The sequence below is a fragment of the Talpa europaea genome, assembly GCF_964194135.1.
Source record: "Talpa europaea genome assembly, chromosome: 2".
NCBI classification, from domain to species: Eukaryota; Metazoa; Chordata; class Mammalia; order Eulipotyphla; family Talpidae; genus Talpa; species Talpa europaea.
In genome coordinates, this window is record NC_140068.1 from 44,244,675 (window position 1) to 44,264,482 (window position 19,808).

Genomic DNA, 19,808 nt, shown 5'->3' on the forward strand with positions numbered 1-19,808 from the left:
GTTTTGATGGAACAAGGACAGTTTGTTCAAAAATGGTGCCAGGAAAACTGGACCATCACATGCAAAAGAATGCAATTAGTCTACTACCTCATACCATGTACAAAAACCAACTCCACATGAATAAAAATTGAACATAAGACCTGAAGCCATAAAATATATAGAAGAAAATATAGGTAAAACACTACATGACATACATCTTACTAATATCTCTTTTTTTGGTGGTTTTATACTTCTTTTTTTAATTTTTTTATTTATAATAAATTTTATTTTTATATTCCCCATACAATTGCAACCCCCCCATTCTGACCCCAATCCCTCCCTTCCCGCCCCCCACCCCCCAAAAAGTGTCTCTGGTTCATAGTTTTTTGTTGATTTTGATTTTCACTTCCTTATAGTTATTCATTTTCCTGGTCCCTTATTTAAGTTTTCTAGATTCCTGCTATGGGTGAGACCATCCGGTATTTTTCTTTTTCTTGTTGGCTTATTTCACTGAGGATGATCCCTTCCAGTGCCATCCATGTTGCTGCAAATTGCATGTGTTTATCTTTTTTGAATGCTGAGTAATATTCCATGGCATATATGTACCACATCTTCTTGATCCAGTCATCTATTTTTGGGCATTTGGGCTGTTTCTAAAGCTTAGCTATTGTAAACAGTGCTGCTATAAACATAGGTGTGCAGGTGCTCTTTGGAATTGATGTTTCTGTGTCCTTTGGGTAAATACCTAGGAGTGGAATTGCTGGATCAGGAGAGTTCCTTTTTCTCCACAACCTCGCCAACATTTGTTGTTGCTAGTTTTTTTAATATGTGCCATTCTCACTGGTGTAAGATGGTATCTCATGGTAGTTTTGATTTGCATTTCCCTGATTACAAGTGATGTTGAACATTTTTTCATATGCCTGTTGGCCATTTGCATTTCCTCTTCAGAGAAGTTTCTTTTTAGCTCTTCTGCCCATTTTTTGACTGGGTTATTTTCTTTGTTGTTGTTGAGTCTCATCAGCTCTTTGCAGATTTTTGTGATCAGTCCTTTATCATTAGTGTTGGGTGCAAAAATGTTCTCCCAGTCGGTGGGGTTTCTCTTTGTTTTTGTTATTGTCTGTTTTGCTGTGCAGAAGCTCTTTAATTTGATGTAGTCCCAGCTGTTTATCTTTGCCTTCACTATCACTGCTTTGGGTGATGTGTCTGTAAAGATGTCTTTGATGTGCAAATCACGTAGTGTTTCACCTATATTTCCTTCTATATATTTTATGGTTTCAGGTCTTATGTCTAGTTCTTTAATCCATTTTGAGTTGATTTTTGTGTATGGTGTGAGGTAGTGGTCAAGCTTCATTCTTTTGCATGTAGCAACCCAGTTTTCCCAGCACCATTTATTGAACAAACTTTCTTTGCTCCAATGCATAGTCTTTGCTCCTTTGTCAAAGATTAGTTGACCATAAATCTGTGGGTTTATTTCTGGATTTTCTATTCGATTCCATTGGTCTGTATGTCTGTTCTTGTTCCAATACCATGCAGTTTTGATGATTATGGCTTTGTAGTATAGCCTGAAATCTGGGAGTGTCATCTTACTAATATCTTTAAAGGCTCATGCCCCAAAGCAAAGCAAGTGAAGGGAAAGATAAACAACTGGAATTACATCAAGCTAAAAATCTTCTGTATAGCAAAAAAAAAAAAAAAAAACATTAACCAAAACACAGAGACACCCTACTGAGTGGGGGAAAATTTTTGCACTCCATGTAACTGATAAGGGACTGATCACAAAGATCTACAAAGAGCTGACATAACTCAACAAAAACAAAATAAACAATCCATCAAAAAATGGGCAGAAGAGCTAAAAAGACACTTCTCCAAAGAGGAAACGCAAGTGGCCAATAGGTATATGAGAAAATGTTCAACATCCCTCATAATCAGGAAAATGCAAATTAAAACCACAATGAGATACCACTTTACACCAGTGAGAATGGCACATATTAAAAAAACTAGCAACAACAAATGTTGGTAAGTATGTGGAAAAAAGGAATTCTCCTACATTGCTGGTGGGAATGCAAATTGGTCCAACCACTATGGAAAGATGTGTGGAGCTTCCTCAAATGACTAAAATGGAGCTACCATATGACCCAGCAATTCCACTCCTAGGAATCTACCCAAATGATACAAAAACATTAATTCAAAAGGATTCCAGCACCCCTATATTTATAGCAGCACTATTTACATTAGGTAAGATATAGAAACAACCCAAATGCCCAAAAATAGATGACTGGATCAAGAAGATGTGATAAATATACACCATGGAATACTATTCAGCAATCAATAAAGATAAACTCATACCATTCATAGCAACATGGATGGATCTGGAGAGATTATGCTCAGTGAAATAAGCCAGAAAGAAAAAGAAAAATATTTGATGGCTTCATTTATAGGAGGACTATAGGGGAACCAAATAAGGTATTAAGAAAAAAGATAATAATAAATAAAAAACCAAAATTAACAGGCAACTATAAATCAGAGGCATTCTGCAGGGGTGGGGGAGAGAGAGGAATAAAAATAGGATTTCACTTTTAAAACCAGCTGTTGGTTTCTCCAGTTGTTTCCTAAACTCATTGCTTCCTCCTATTAACCCTTTCTCTCCCCAATCCTGTTAAAAGAAATGGAATCTCATCTGGTTATGGAAGTATGGGTGTACTTGCAACAATTTTCTAACTTAATCTGACTCATCCTGTGATAGTATATTAATCCTCTTTTTTTCCTTTTTGACAGGGGACTTGTCTATGACAGCCGGAATAGCCTCCAGTTGAGAGGCTTGGTGGTGCTACTTATTTCTAAAGCAGCAGGGCCCAACAGTTTGAATGCTTCATGTCAGAACTATGACATGGTCAGTGGGATCTATTCATGGTAAGAGGAAATTAGTCCTTTGACTTTGCTCTCTAAATTGTGTTTTCTTTTACTGAATAGTAGTTAGTAGAAATAACTGTTTAGGGCCTCCCTGGTGGTGCAAGGGGTTAAGACGCAACCTATGAAGCTATCCGCAGCCACTGCAGCATGAGTTCAATCCCCAGCCAGGGAGCTACCCACATGGTGCAGCAGACCTCTCCTGTCTCACCTGCTGCTCCCCTCAGCAGTGTATTTCAGTAGATCTGCCTGTTCTGCTCCCCATTCTGTCTCCGGTGAATCCTTTCACCTCCCACACCTCTGGCCTGTATCCCAGTTCTTGTATGCATAAATAAATATATCTTTAAAAAAAAAAGAAAAAAATCACTCTTTAGTACTTTGTCATACTCTGGTTCAAAGGTAGATTAAAATATTTTGTTAGGTTAAAAAATGGATTTTTTATTATTCTCATCAAGTTTGATAATTTCAACTGCTCCATACTTAACTCTGATGGATTGCATATACATTAGTGTGGTACATTCATTTCTACCTTGGGCATTTGAAATTCTCATCACCATTCTTTTCCCTTCTCATAGTATCATTGTATCTCTTAGTATCACTTAGTCCAGGATTTATGATTTTTAAATCTACTCAAATAGTTTAAATAATGATGTATAAATACTTCATTGTATAAATAATGATGAGCTGCACTTTTGGAAGTAGTCTACTTCAGTGCTATATCATTTATTTAATTTTGCTTATTTTTATGGAAAAGAGGCTTTTACTCAAGTTATTGAAATAAGAAAATTTTACATCCCACACATTCTGATTAAGAAATAGATTTATGAGAAGGTATTAGTCATTTTTGCTGCATATAAAAAGCTTGCTGTAAAAAAAAAAAAATCACTGCATTTGTTAGTAACAGGATATCACCAGTAATTTTAATCTTAGCTTTGTGCTTGACACCTGTATTAAAGCCTATATAGAAGTAACAATCTTCAGGTGGACTCTGGCACATGAAACTAAAACCACCCTAAAAACATGAGTGATTAGAAAATTTCCTTCACAAAAAGCAGCATTTCTAGACACTTTGAATTATGGCTAATTGACTTTATTGATTTTAATTTAAAAATCAGTCCACATCTTAGATTTTTAAAAATTCCTAACAAGTAATCCATAAATGTTTTCTTCTGCTATAGTATTTAGGGATGACTGTTGCTTGCCAGCCATAAAGTCCAGTGATTCTTGCTCATTAACAAGTAAACAAAGATTATTACTTTGTAACTGCAAATGACTTTTCTTTCAGCCAGGATAATTTTGCAAAAATTTTTTTTTTTGCCTTGGAAGAAAATATATATTCAGTGGCATGTTAAATTCTTTCTATAAAATTCTGATAATGTGACTTATTGCCCCAATTTTTAAAATATTTTATTTTATATAATTCTTACATCTGTTTTCATCTTTGCACAATGAACTCAGCAATCAAAAAAGATAAACACATGCAGTTTGCAGCAACATGGATGGAGCTGGAAGGGATCATGCTCAGCGAAATAAGCCAGAAAGAGAAAGAAAAATACCGATGGTCTCACTCATAACAGGAATTTAGAAAACCTAAATGTAAGAGACCAGGAAAAAGACTAAACAATACAAAGTAAAAATCAAAATCAACCAAACTGAAAATAATTTTGCAAACTTTTAACCATTTATCCAAACCAGTATATTCAGTTGAAGGGATATCATAAATCAGACTTTAAAGGCAATATGGAATCAAGAAAAAAAAATCCTTGAAATTTGGGAGAAAGAGAACTACAGTTAGAGTCTCAACTCAAGTAAGTCTCTGTTACACTTGAAGATTAGACTATCCATCAAATTAGTGTAGCAAAAAAAGGTTATAATGTTGTATCTTGAAACACTGGAAAGCAACTTTGCAAGTCTTTGATACATCTATATCATTTTCAGTTCCTATTCACTCTGAAACAATTTATATTTATTTAATGCTTTCTAGGTTACTGATCATTTTATTGACAGTTATTCCACTTGATCCTTATAATAATACTGTAGGTAGAGATGTCATTATACTTACAGTTGACCCTTGACAACACAGGGGTTAGGGATGCTGACTCCCACACATTCAAAAATGGAAATTCATGTATAACTTTTTACTCCCCCCAAACTTAACTACTAATAGCCTACTGTTGACCAAAAGCTATACCAATAACAGTTGATGAACACATTCTTGTATGTTATAGGTATTATATGCAGTATTCTTACATATATGAGCTAAAAAAAAAAAAGGAAAATGGTATTAAGAAAATAATTAGGGGGCCTCCCCGGTGGTGCAGCGGTTGAGCGCTGGGTTGCGAAGCTGCCCGCAGCCTCTGCAGTGCTGGTTCGATTCCCGGCTGCTCCCCGGCCACCGGAGGAGGGTCCCACATGGCGCGCAGATCTCTCCTGCCGCCCGCTGCTCCCCTCAGCAGTGTCCTTCGGTCCTTCTGCCTGCTCTGTTCCCCGCTCTGGCTCTGGTGAATTCTCTCACCCTCCCGCGCTTCTGACTGTACCCAGTGCACGTATAAACAAAAACAAAACGAACAAACAAACAAATAAATAAATAAAACATGCCTCTATTAAAAAAAAAAGAAAATAATTAGGAAGAGAAAACACATTTGTACTACTATATTTATTGATACTATGGGTTTTGTCTGTTTACAAGAAAATATGGACCCATGCAGTTCAAACCCGTGTTACTCAAGGGTCAACTGTATTTTACTCGTAAGAAAACTAACATTGAAAAATCTTGACACTTTTTCAGGTGACATAACTAGCAAGCAAAGTTGAAGCTGTTATTCTCTTCCTTCCCTATCCCATGTGTTTTTTTTTTTTTGATTCCCTATTGCCTGTATTGTCTGATTCAAATAATTTATTTCCCTTGTATATTAGATTAGCCATTAAATTAGTATACCAAAAAGGGTCCTAGTATTCTAAGTATGTCTTGAAAAATAATATTAAGATGAAGACTTTTTTAAAAATTCTCTAGGAAGAAAGTAATAGAGTTAGTATTTAAGTCCTCGTTTTACTCCCGGTCATTTTCTGATTCAAAGCTGGATTAAAATATTTTGTATTATTTCCACTGTGCAGGTGCTATTACCTTGTATGTACACAGAGCGCTGTGTTACGACCTCATGTTTCAGATTTCTTATCAGTCTTCTAAGAAACAGCTGTATTCACTTCTAATCTTCATAGCATAATGAACTTGGTAGATGGTCTTTATAATACGAACAATTGTAAAAGAACCTTGCAAAAGTGTGTGTGGTACATTATGAATGTACAGACACTTTCTGACTTATGGTAGTTTCCCTTACTATTTTTTTTTTTGACTTTACAATGATGTGAAAGCAATATGCATTCAGTAGAAACCACAGTATAACACGCTCTCGTATTAACTGATTCTCAGCAGTTAGCCATAGCTCCCAGTCAGCATTTTCAGTTTAAAATATTTTAAATTTAGGATGGGTTTATCAGGATGTAACCCCATTGTAAGTCAAGGAATAGCTGTAAATTTTTTCCAAATAACATAATTGGGTTTCATACCCAAGTGTATAAAATCCACAATTATACTTAGGGAATACTCCTGGTGTGTGGTTCCAGGCTATTTTCTGTAATCAAACTTGATCTAGTAAATCATTGGTGATGCTTGAGTGTTTTACACACTTGTTAATGTGAAAATGTAATTTGGTATCGTACTCTAAGAAATCATTAATTTGTTTCTTTATCCCTGAAGTCATTTGTTTGGCTCCTGCTTCCTTAATTGTTCAAGTGTAGCTTTTGCTGGAGGCTTGTATCTATAATGCCACAGTGAATTATTTAACATTTGAGGGAAGTACTGATTTGGGAGCTTTTTAATTCACCTCCAAACTACTGGGATTTATATTGTTGGTTTATTTTCTCATTAACTTGACTTAGATGTCAGATAATGGGACCTGAGTAAATTACCTAAAGGACCAAAAGTGAGTTAGATGACCTCTTTTGTTTGGCCTAAGAATGTCACTGATGAGTATAAATTGTGGATGTATCTAGTGAACTTATCACTTAATGGCCAAGAGAGGCAGAATTTAGGCTAAAATGTGATAATTATATTTTGAAAAACAGGTAAGAGCCACATTTATAAAGATTCACCATAAACATCTACCATAACCTTTTTGCTAAAAGACCATGGACTTTAGGTTTATTCCACCAACCCTGACTTAGAATGTTGGGTACAAAGGTAATCATTCAAAAAGATTTTACTAAATTTACAAATATCCTTAGCTACAATGAGAAAATAAGTTTACAACTTCCCTTATTGATGAAAGGATATTTTAATTCTATGTAAAAAAGATCATCACGTTATGTAATACATGAAATTACAAAGTGTAGACTTCTTTAATGTGACTATTATATTAAAGAAACTCAGGTGAATTCTTTGACTAATGTTTCACCTTTCTCAGTTGCTGTAACAAGAATTAACTCAATTATTTCTCATCTAACTAGCAGTTATGAATAGAACACATATGCTCACTCTACTTTCATTCCCTAAAATTTTCCAACATCTCTTTAACTGTGGTAGAAGAGGTTGCCAAACACATTTTCTTCCTTCTATGCAGCCAGGCTACATTTCCCAGCCTCCCTGGCAGTTGGCTGGGCCATTAAACTGAGATCTAGCCAGTTGCGTCTGAGCAGAAGTGATATATTTGTTATTTCCTGACCATAAAAATCTCACATTTGTAATATTCCTAAGTAGGTGATCTTGGAAGTGACCTGTTCAAGATGAAAAATGACTATTTTCCTGAATCACTCTTGAAGGAGAGCCCCCTGCCCATCAGGAACATCATCTAGACTTGATGTATGAGGGGGAAAATCTTAATTGTTAAGCCACATACATTTTAGAATTTACTGTTACCAGCAGAATGTGCTTAACAAGCATTATTATTGTTCCAGACCCCTGTCATGCTGCTTTATGTCCTTATTAAATTTCCCAGTTCTTCAGGGCAGGGAATGAGGTTTGTGCACCTTTTTATCTCACCAGTGGATGCAGTATTTATTTAAATCGGTGTGGATGACTGAATCTTCAGTATAACATAAGTGTTCTACACCAAAGTAAATATTTGAATCACACATTTTATAGTATATGCCTTCTAACATAGTTTAACATGGACTTACACTGACTTCCTTATCATGTCCCTTGCAGCCTCTAATTCAGAGTGTAACTGTAATCAGAGTCTAGAACATTCTCCGTGGAACAGTCTTGATTTTTTAGTTTAGTTATATAAAGCAATAACTTTTTAAAAAGGACATTTTAAAAAGGAAAGTACTAGTGGAGTACCACCCAGAAACACAAAAAATAACCCACACAATGTTGCAGACTATCTAGTGAAATTTTTAATTTTCAATTTTAAGTACATCAAGTTGATTTTGTTCGTTTCCTTCATATTTTGACCTTTTTTTTCTTTTGGGCCTTTTGTTTACTCACCCTGTTATTTGCAGCTTCCATTCCAGTGTCTATAGACCTTGAAATTTTATTGGTAGGTTTTAGGCTCTTCAGAGTTTGTGTTGTTGCCCTTAACTCCAACTCTAAGCAGCTGGGAGAGAAGAATGGACTGCTACCGTGGGACAGGGGTGGTGTCCTCCGAATTGTAGCATAGTAGCCTGATTGGAGCTGCAAGGCACACCTGGCAGTGAGGCATAATCATGAAAATTAAATTGAAGGTCTGCTGTGTGCTGGGACATATTTTTTTTGTTTTTGTTTTTGTTTTAATTTTTTTTTAAAGATTTATTTGTTTGTTTGTTTGTTTGTTTGTTTATATAAGGGTGAGAGGATTCACCAGAGACAGAGTGGGGAACAGAACAGGCAGACTGACAAATATACTGCTGAGGGGAGCAGCAGTCGTGACAGGAGAGGCCTCTGCTCCATGTGGGACCCTCGCCTGCCGGCCGGGATCAAACCACCACCACTGCAGAGGCTGTGGACTGCTTCACAGGGCTGCTCTCAACCGCCTGCGCCACCAGGGGAGGCCCTGGGACATGTGTTTGTTAATAGACACGTTGTCATCTTCTTGCCTGTCTTGCTCTGTCTCCTATCTGCTAACCATAAATTTAGTGAAAAGTAGAACATGCAAGAATGAAAAAAACATTGAGTCAGAAGTAAAGTGATTGTTGATATTTCTGCCTTTTATATGTTCCTCCATTGGGCAGGACACATAATGGGTGCTGACAAATTTTAAAGCCTGCCAATTCTATTTGTAGAATAAGTACATCTGCTTTATTACTTATTAGACTTCTGGGTGGCAGGTGAGCTGATGAATAAGAATAAAATTATAGACTGATCATTTCTGTATTTATTTGTAAAGCTGATAAGAAAACACTGTGTGCTCTCAACCACATAGTTTAGATGATCAGTTTTTACCATTTCCCTAGCATTCAGCATGTTCATAACACATAGATGGCAGACAATGACTATTTGATCATGGCTGAATAATAATTTTTATTAATTTTTATATAAACTTGAAGCAAAGAAGATCTTCCTAAAAGGTCTCAAAGCTCTGAGTCTATATGCAAAAAAATTGACATGCTTGCCTACATCAATAAAATTCTTCAGTGAAAAAAAATTCCACTAAAATAAAAAATTAAATGCCAAAATTACAAAAATATTTGCAGCATACATTACCAAAGGTCAGGTTTTAATAAACAAATTAGAAGTTTTTAAAAATCTGGAAGGTAAGACAGAAACATGGACAAAGGACTTATTAAGTGAAGGCTTAAGTAACAGCCCTTAGCAAAGGTGTGAAGAAGAATCATAGGTAACTAGTAAACAAAAGGGGGAAAGACTTGACCTCAACATAAAGGGCAAATTACAACAAAGTTACTGTTTCCCCAATCAGACTGGCAAAGATTAAAAAGTTTGATACCCAGTGTATTTGAGTAAGTGAGTAAGTAGGTACTTCAATGCTTTGTTTGTTGGGATGTTATTTGGTATAGTTGCTTAGAGAGCAGTTTGTTAATAGCTGCAAATGTTATTTTAATCCCGCTAGCCTTTGAGTTAGCAAAGTTGTGTGCTGATGTATTAACATAAATGCTCAAAGATGTATTATAAAAATGCTCTTTGTATCATAGTTTACGGAAAAACAACAAAGAAGGAAATAACTGGTGTCCATCACTAGGATCCTTGTTACGTTATTGATGCAAGGAATAGCAAATCATTGTTTAAAAGAATTAAGGAGATGTGTGTGCTGCTTGGAAAGATTTCTAAGAATCATCTGAAAAAAATCAATGCAGAAACATGTAGTTTGACCCCATTAGAGTGGGTGGACAATAGACTTTTATATGCATAGAAAATGCTTCAAAGGAGACCCAAAGCTGTTAATAGGGGTCCTCTCTAGGAAGAGGAGACTGCTAGGGGGAAATGTGGTAAGACAGTATTCATTTTATGTCCTCTTCAGTGGTATCAGTTATTTTAAATTATGTACATGTTAACTCCTGCACTTCTTAAAACTGGCATAAACTTTTGCTGAATGAAAACAGTAAATTTAAAACTCCATTAAAATGAGGGCCTTAGGGGTCCCTGAGACCTGAACTTTTATCTTTTTCCCCTCTCTGACAGGATCAAATATCCTATGAAAATGCAAAATATCTTTATATTAGCTTTCCTAGGTTTACTCTCCATGTTAGAATGGGCACCATCCATTTCTTGACAAGTGGGCTAATTCTTCACTTAACTCAGTATATTATTCAGTTAATTAAGGTTAAATTAATGCTACACATGCTAAGGTAATTGTTTGGCTTCAAGACCTCAACACAAAAAAAGCCATTTTAAATGTAACTATAAGTGAAATCTAGAAAACATCTTAAAATCAAATTACTGATCTTAACATTACTTTTTCCTCTAAGTGAAAATCAGTGAAGTTTGTTGTGCTCTTAGAAGAAGTGGTGGTAGACTATTGGAGGCCTCAGTGAAATCATCTTTATTTAAGAGCAGTGGAAAATATAAAAAGCTTTGAAGGAAGCAAGCTTTTAAAATAAATCTTTAAATTTAGAGAATTCGTCTTGGTCTCAGCTGCAAATATTATGGTTCATAATTTATCATTTTAATGTGGTACTAATTAACTTCTGATGACTACTAATTATAGTAACAATAGACTGTGACTATCAATCCTCCCCTCCACACTACACATTAAAATTTGTCTAGCACTTAAAAATACCAAGTAAAATTATCAAGCCACATTTCCTTTGGGGATTGAACAAATCAAAAACACCCTAAGAAATGAGGCTTCACTAGAAACATGTTGATCCTATTATTTATTTAGGACTCTCTTCTAGTAACATGAAATAATTAATGTGGCATTTAAAATGTGTTTTTTTTTTTTTTTTAAAGATCATGTGTGTATATGCGTAGACAAGAATGTGGATGAAGCCTTACCCACCTGATGATAATAATAGTTGGAGGGAGTGGGAAGGGAAAGAGTTTGGGGACAGGCACAGGGGAATACTCAAAACATACTTCATTTGAAATATTTCAGTTTCTTAATAAAGAGAATCTATTCATATTTATGTAATTAAAATTCACTTGAAAATGAAATTTATATTCATACTTATAAAGTAATAAAAACCTATTTAAGAAATGTATCCTTTTTTGTACTACATGAACCTTGGAAGTGAGGAGTGCTTATTGACAGTGATTTAAAATGATTATGCCTAATAATTGAATTTAGAGTAGGCTTTTGAAGATAATTTCCTAAAGATATCTCAGCTCCTTTTCAGAGATCTTACGAGATGAAAGCATGTGCAGTTTGATTACATATTCCTATTGATTGTATTCCACTAACAACAATAAAAATAAACTCAAGATACAAATCTAGCAATATTACTAATTCATTACAACCAGTACTTATTTTCTTCATTAACTTTTTATTGTTATTTTCAACTTACACAGCATGCACAAATGCAGCAATTATATGTTGAGCAAGAAAGGGGAAGGCTCTTTATGTTCAACATACTGTACATCAGAAGTCATTACTTCACCAGAGCTGTTGGAAAAACACAAAATAAGAACAGCCTCTTAAAAAACAAGTATAATTAACCACAAAATGTAGGTGGGCTCAGCTACTAATCTGCTCAACTGAGAGTTAATTTGTCGTATATAAATATCTTGCTATAGATTACACCACCTGACTATATCACAGCAAAAAAGTAGTCATAATAAAACATAATGTGTTTTATTAATGGTGTAAAAGTTTAAATCTTTTCAGGAAAGGATTTTATGTTGACTAGTAAGAAACTATAGTCGAGCACAATGCCCTGTCTCCAATCCTGCGTTTTAAACAATGCTTAATTCTTGACATTCATCATAGTAAAATGTTAGTTCTGTGTGGTAGGAGACTGGCAGAGTTTGCTTAATAGCTTCATGACTTAATGTTGTACCATTGAACCCAAACTCAAGGACCCCACAGTAAATAGTGTGGTGTAATAGAAGCATGGGTATGGGCGGGAGATCTGGGTTCTTGTCTCAAATCTGTATCTAATTGTTTATTTGACCTTAAGCAAGTCACTTAATTACTCTGTAGTTACTTATCTATAAGATAGGGATAATAATGGATTTCAAGTGAGGTATCTTACCTAACAGGGTACATACCCTGGTAGGTTCAAGTAGCATGTAATGGTCCAGTGTAGTACCTTCTAACTACCTCTTCTTTGCAAGACAAAGGGGCAAGCATTGAAGAAAATGCTAATATCAATAGGAAATAGTCAACCTCAAGTGACAAAATAAGGAAGCAGTTTATGTACCTAATGCTTTTGATGCTTTGATGCAATTTCATATCTAGAACTTTGTTTCAGCAACTTAACTTTTAGAGCTGTCATAGATCTGTGTTTAACTAAATATGTATATGTGTATATATATTGTTTAACTAAAAATAGGTAGTCCTTATGTCCCTCACATAAGATACTAGATGAGAACCTGCAACTACAAGTGGCTCACTACACTTTTGGACTTTTCTTCAAGTCGTTGGGTCATATACCTGGGTAGCAGTAGTAATAGAGGTAAAAAGAGAAGATTCAAAAGTTGGTTATCTCTAACCCTGGCATCCTTCCTTCCTGTAGTTACTGGCATCTTGAGTCTCCATTTTCTAATTTTAAGATTCCCCTGTTTCAACGGCAGAAAAGTATCCTTAATCCTCCTTCCCTTCCTCTCTCCCCCACTTCCTCTGTCCCCTACAGGATTGAATCCAAATTCCTAGCATCCCTATCTCGAGTAGGAGTAAAGAAGATAGAAGTATGATTATAGTTTTTCTTTGCCCACCAAGAAAACCTTAATAGAATGGTTGACCTAATACAATTGTTTAAGCTTGATCAGGAAAGAACACCAAGGGAGAAAAATTAGGGAGAAAATAGTCATCAAGGACTGGAAGTCATGATTTTTGTTATAGTTGTAAAAAGTACTAATGCAGTGAGAGAACTTGAGAGATTGGGAGGTTGTAAATAAAAGTGGGATATTTGAATTGAAGCTTTTAGAGGTGGAACCATTTGCATGGTAAGTTCCAGTTATTCCTTTGAGTGGAGTCAAATATAGTAGATGTTGAACTGAGTAGATTGAGAAACAGCAGGGTGGGCAGTTGACATGATTTTAGTCAACTAGGAGACCAACAATACTGAGTGAGATGCCAAATACTAACAGTTGACAGAGGAGTGATGGAAGAAAACAGAGCTGACTTCAAAGAAACTGATTTTTCTCAAATTGGGGAGGAAATAATGGGAATGCTGGTCTCACCTCCTAATTCTAGTTTATAGATGTTGGAAGTTCAGTATGTCCAGCTATGTATGAAGTTAGAGGTATTTTGATACCTCAGGGAAAGCCATTACTCAATTAGAGCCAGAACCTAGAGTGAATGTTCTGTGAATTTTTAAAACACTTATCACAATGTTTTGTAATCACTGATTTATGTATACATTTTCCTTCTAGACAGTATCTTCTAGAGGTCAGAGCCTGTGTTTTAGTCATCTTCCAATCCAGAACCTCTCCTACTACCAAGCCTTCTATTACATTTAGTTCTTTTTTTTTTTTTTAAAGATTTACTTATTTTTATACAAGAACTGGGGTACAAGCTAGAGACACAGGAGAGTTAGAGGATTCCCCAGAGTGAGTAGGGAGCAGAACAGGCAGATTGACCGAAATAAACTGCTGAGGGGAGCAGTGGGCGAAACAGGAGAGGTCTGCTGTGCCATGTGGTGTCTCCCTGGCCGGCCTGGAATCCAACCTGTGCTGCAGAGCTGCGGATAGCTTTACCTCACTGCACTCAACCCCCCGCACCACCGGGGAGGCCCACATTTGGTTCTTTTGAAGCACTACTTGTTATCTTGTAGTGATTTGTATGCTTACATTATTTTTTGACCAAATTTATTCATTCATTTATTCAACAAACATTGGTTGAGTATCTGTTCTTTGCAAAACTGACTGTGATGAATGTAGAAAAATAATAGTTAATACTTATGCTAACATGCCAAGTTTCCTATGTATCTGGGTCTGTCTGTATGCTTTATATATAAATTCATCTAATCCTCACAACATTGATTAAGAAAATAATTGCTTTTCTTGGGAAACAGGCTTAGAGAAATTTAATAACTTGTTCAATTTTACAGTATAAGTAAATGGTAAAGTTGGGATTTTAACCCCAGTTGACCACAGAATCCATATTCCCTCCATTTCTGTAGATACTCTTTGAATTAGGTACCTTAAATATACTGTCTTACTCATCTTGACATCCTCAGCACTGAGTATGTATCTTTATGTTCTTTGTTTGGTGGTGTTGAATTGTGAATGGATAGAAACCAGTTTATAGGCCTTTTCTTTGGCCTCCAAAACCCTAGCACTGTGGTAGAGACTCACTGCATGGATTATTATGGATTTATTGAGATAAAATTTCCTTTTGTTTTGAGGTTGAAAGAGGATTATGGTATACTCAGTATGATATAAAATAAAAAAAATATATTTGTAAGCTCTCTTACTACACATTGCCTTTCACAGACTATTTTCTTTGTGTATTAGGAAATACAGACACATATTTTCTTTGAGGCAGGAGCCATTTATAAAAAAAAAAAAAGACTTGTATCCTAAGTAGATGTTCTAATAGGCTTCTCCTATAGACAAAGAACGAAGTATACTTTGTTGTTAGTCCTGAATTGCTCAATACTATGAATTTTGGTATTGAAAACCATTCGCATTCATACTCATTGGAAACATGGCTATCAGGAAATACTTGGATAATTATGTACCTATAAGATTTGCTGTTGTCCATGTGTAGTTTATATCCTGCAGTAATATGGCGCTTCCATTACTCTACCATGATTACTTACATATTCATTGCAAATAATGCAAATAATGATGTAACGGATTTTTAGAGACTGTGCATAAGAGAACCAACAAACTGAGACGCAAAACAAGTTTCCACCCCTGCTTTCCAAAGCTGTAGTTAATCACTTGAACACTATCCAATATAGTAGAAAGCTGGCAGACTTTCTTTGCAGCAGGCTATGTAAAAATGTTTGTAATTTACAGCTTATTATGCCATGCAAACGACTGTGTTCCCAGTGAAGGAGAGTGAGAAAATACGACTGTGAAATTATTTAACTCCCCTTTGTTAGTTGTTTTCTGGCAACAGTGGAAGGATACTTTTCACTTATAATGCATTTCGGTGTTACATTTTTGTATCATTCAATTTAGAATTTTAAAAAAACAGGAATTTACTTTTTATCTTTCTTTATAGATAGGCCAGAGCAATTTTAATTAGCAAAAACCCAATAAGCTGAAAAATCAGAATTGTCAAGGAATTTAAATGGAATTGCTAAATTATTAGGGTTTAATTCAATTTATGGCTTCAATTTTGCAAAACTTACTTCTTTCTGACACACCTGCAGTATTTGTTAGGCAGCTAGTTATTTCCAAATTTTGTTATGTACTGTTTATAGCCCATTGGGTGTTAATCTTTCTCAGAAACAATTAGAGGGGTAGTAGGCAAGGTAACTTGGACCTTTCTGTAATCCACTGACTAAATGCACCCATTTTGGTTCTGTCCTTAGCATTTTCTATTTTTATTGCTTTCCCTTTTAGGATTCATAAGGCTCATACAATCAGGCAACACATATTCTTTTGGTTTGCTATCCTTTCTGTGTCTAATACACTACTGTAAGTTTGTATTCAATAAATATCTTGACCACCATTTTGGTGAGAAAGTAGCTCCTGTCCATGACTAACTCTGTCTGCTTTTAGGTGCTGTATCTCATAGGTGGGCCTGCAGTGTAAGAACTTCCTAAGAGAAATTAGTAAAAACACAGGATGTGATATTTAAATGTCTGTAACCTTTTTCTTCCAATTCTTTAGCTCTAAATGGGGGAGCAAAATGAGGATTTAAATCCTAACTCTATTGCTTTCTTCCTAGAGAATTTTTAAAAAAAAGTCTTAATATAAAATGGATGGAGCTGGAAGGGATCATGCTCAGCAAAATAAACCAGAAAGAAAAAGAAAAATATTGGATGGGCTCACTCATAGCAGGAACTAGAAAACCTAAGTAAGGGACCAGGAAAAAGAATAACTATAAGAAAGAAAAAATCAAAATCAACAAACAACTATAAACCAGAGATACACTATAGGGGGCCTGGGAAAAGGAGGGATTGGGATCAAAATAAGGGGGGTGCAATTGTATGGGGAATATAAAAATAAAAAAAAGTCTTAATATTATTTACATTTAAATATTTAAAACCTTCAAATGCATGTTTAATTTTCCTATTTGTTTTGGAATTAATTTAGAAGCTAGGGACCTTGATCAGTTTTTATTAATCATAAATGATCAGATATTGAGTATTTTAAGCCAGAATTGTTGTGTACCTACAGCTTATGTTTTTGAAAAGTAATGGATGAGAAAATAGAACTGTTATGTCAATATCAAAGCATTCTCATTTTTATTGTCTTATTGAATTGTCTTATGATAAGTTATATTTTACAGCCAGACAGGAGAATTTCTGTGTTTTCTATTCTTTTTGTTTTTTTAAAGTGAAACATTGGAACAAACCGAAACCCATCTCTGATGTGTCAAAGTAAAAAAAAAAAAACTTGAATGTAATGATTTGTTCTGTTTCTTGGCTTCTTCCTTTTGGGTAAACAGTGACCTGAGACGTGCTGGAGCCCAGCTCTGTGGGTGGGAGCATGGGGTGCCTAACACTGCTCTCCACTGACCTCTTCTGGCCTCCTTTTAGATGCGTTGTTGAAGTGGCCTGCTGCTCCCTCTTAGAAAGTAAGGGGGTAGCTAAGAAAAGCAGAGGGAAATTATCTAGGTAGGCTTTTTGATCATAGCCTCCCAACCTCTTTAACACCTAAAACTCCTTTTGCTGATCTCCCAGCCTTCTGTGAAAAAGTCATTTACCTCATACTTTATTAGTAAAATAATAATTATTTGATTTTATTACATATATTTATAACTGACCACTTGTTAAGCATGAGATAACCACTACGATCACATGTTATTAATGAATACAAAACTAAAGAAAATTAAAACCTCTGGTAGATAAATGACTTTCCTTAGGTATTTTAAAGATTTATTTTATTTTTATGCATACAAGAACTGGGGTACAGGCCAGAGGTGTGAGGGTGTGAGAGGATTCACCAGAGACAGAATGGGGAGCAGAAGAAGTAGATTGACTGAAATACATTGCTGAGGGGAGCAGTGGGCGAGTCAGGAGAGGTCTGCTGCACCATATGGGTTGCTCCCTGGCGGGGGATCCAACTCGTGCTGCAGTGGCTGTGATTAGCCTCAGAGGTTGCATCTTAACCCCTTGTACCACCAGGGAAGCCCTCCTTAGACATTTTTAAAGGGAAAAATAACTCACTTCTGTGAAGAATCCTTTACCTACTTGAAGAATTCTTAAATACCTAGCAACTCCAGGCAGGGAACCACTGAGCTAGACTTAATATTGTACAATAAGTGCTCAAATATTTTTGCTGTAGAGTTGGTGGCTATTGCTAATTTAGTGCCATTTTCAAATGGTTATTGTTGCAGATGAGAAATACTGTATCAGGCGGAAGTTTTTCTCTTTACCCCTAGAATAAGGATTTGGAGAGGTAAGCCAAAGCCCTGATGGTTTCCAAGACGGAGTTCTCCCTCTGTCCTGAGATTGTAGAGGAGGTGGTCATGCAAAGTTTTAATATACATGCTCTCTCTGGAAATTGCATGCTCATAAAACCTAAAACTCAGACATTTGTACATACTAAAATTAGGTTTGTCACATGCAGTCTGCTCTTGTCCCCTTGGATTCTACAAAACCAATTCAGATCCTTTAGGGACGAGAAGAATCTATAAATGTCTGAAATACATGCCACCACTGGAGGCCTAGCCACATAGTCCTTAAACTTCACAGTATAACAACTATTTACATAGTTCTTACATTGTATTAGGTGGCATAAGTCATCTACACATGAATTGGACCCTGTGTGTGCCAGGTTATGTGCAAATACAATGCCGTCTTATACGAGAGACTTGAACATCTGCAGATTTTGGTATCCAAGAGAATGACTGTACATAGAAAAATAATTTATTTTGGAAAGTCTATAATTGAAAGTCTATAAATGAAAGTCTGTAATTCAGTCTATTAACTTAATGCTGTGAACTCCTCCACTCTTCCATTTTGTGCCTGTTCCTCCTATTCATCATACTTTATCTCTTACCACACTCTGGCCTCAGGTTTCCCCACATCTACTAGTTGTGCTTTTTGTCTGCTATTGAACATCATCTAGTAACACTTAAACTATCTTAAACTCTCTAGAATAAGGCAGAGTTAACAGCAGATGAATAAATTTTAGTCCATAGAGTGGTTGGAAGAAAAGACACATTGACAAAATGACCAGTTCTGAAAGGACTCTGGTTGCCCTTTGAGGGTGCTGCTCATCCTCTTCAGCAGTCTTGTTCTTGTTGTGTTTCTTAAAATCTTAATACACATAGTAATGAAATGAACTAAGAGCAATAAATTATTAGTTTGGGACCCTGTACCTTCTTTCTCTCCTGTAGTTCAACAATGTAACTTCCTATTGTTGTATTATGACTGCAATGTCATGATGCACTATATTTTGTGTGACTTATACTGATTTTTAGCAGGGCTTTCCCTGAGGAAATTTAGCCAAGAAAAATGTAAAGTCAAGCATGATGCTTTTTTTAAACAAAGCTGTATGTACACAGTTGTAGGTGTAGTTTTATGTATAGTTTTGAAAAATCTATGGGACCTATATTATTTGTTCAATAGATGAAAATTTTGGAAAATCAAATACTGCTGAAATAAAATACTGCTTAGGAAGGGAGGTTGGTAGTCATGTAAAAAGCAAAATCTGCACAGATTTGTAGGACCTAATTTTAGAAAGAACATATTCACAAAAAGAGGAAATCTGTATACTCTGGAAGAAATGAAGTGTTACTATCATGATCCTGAAACCCACTGTATCAAGTCCATAGTTATATGAAGTTATTCTACTAGAACATAAGGCCCTTTGCATTAGGGGAGAACAAGTTTTTGTAGATATCTGATTATCCCTGAACTGCACTGGATACCAGACTAAAGGAATTAAGTAAATCTATTCTTTGTCCTCCAAAAGTTTATTATCTCTTACATGTATTTTGAGAATAGACACACATATGAGATGTAAATTATCAGTGTAAGGGTAAAGAGACAAAAATACTTATCTCTTTTGAGAGGTAAATATCAATTAGAATAACTAATGAAATTCAAAATTTGGCTATGGCAGATTATTGACAATGAAGAGTTAACATTAAAAATGGACACTACATTTATCCACTCTACTAGTTTGATTGATAATACATGGGCCTGACGAGGGAATGGTTTCCTTAAAGATACTGTTTTTCAAATTTAAAATGTGATCA

The 19,808-nt window shown here is 35.5% G+C and overlaps 1 protein-coding gene across 1 annotated transcript in view; it reads left to right on the forward strand.

The window, feature by feature from the left end:
* Nucleotides 1-19,808, forward strand: part of PDSS2 (decaprenyl diphosphate synthase subunit 2) — a gene marked incomplete at both ends in the record, with an annotated part of 215,637 nt that overhangs the window by 81,259 nt on the left and 114,570 nt on the right. The window contains one exon of the mRNA XM_084228118.1: nucleotides 2,755-2,889. Coding sequence (XP_084084244.1) covers nucleotides 2,755-2,889 — 135 coding nt within the window. The remainder of the gene's footprint in view (nucleotides 1-2,754; nucleotides 2,890-19,808) is intronic.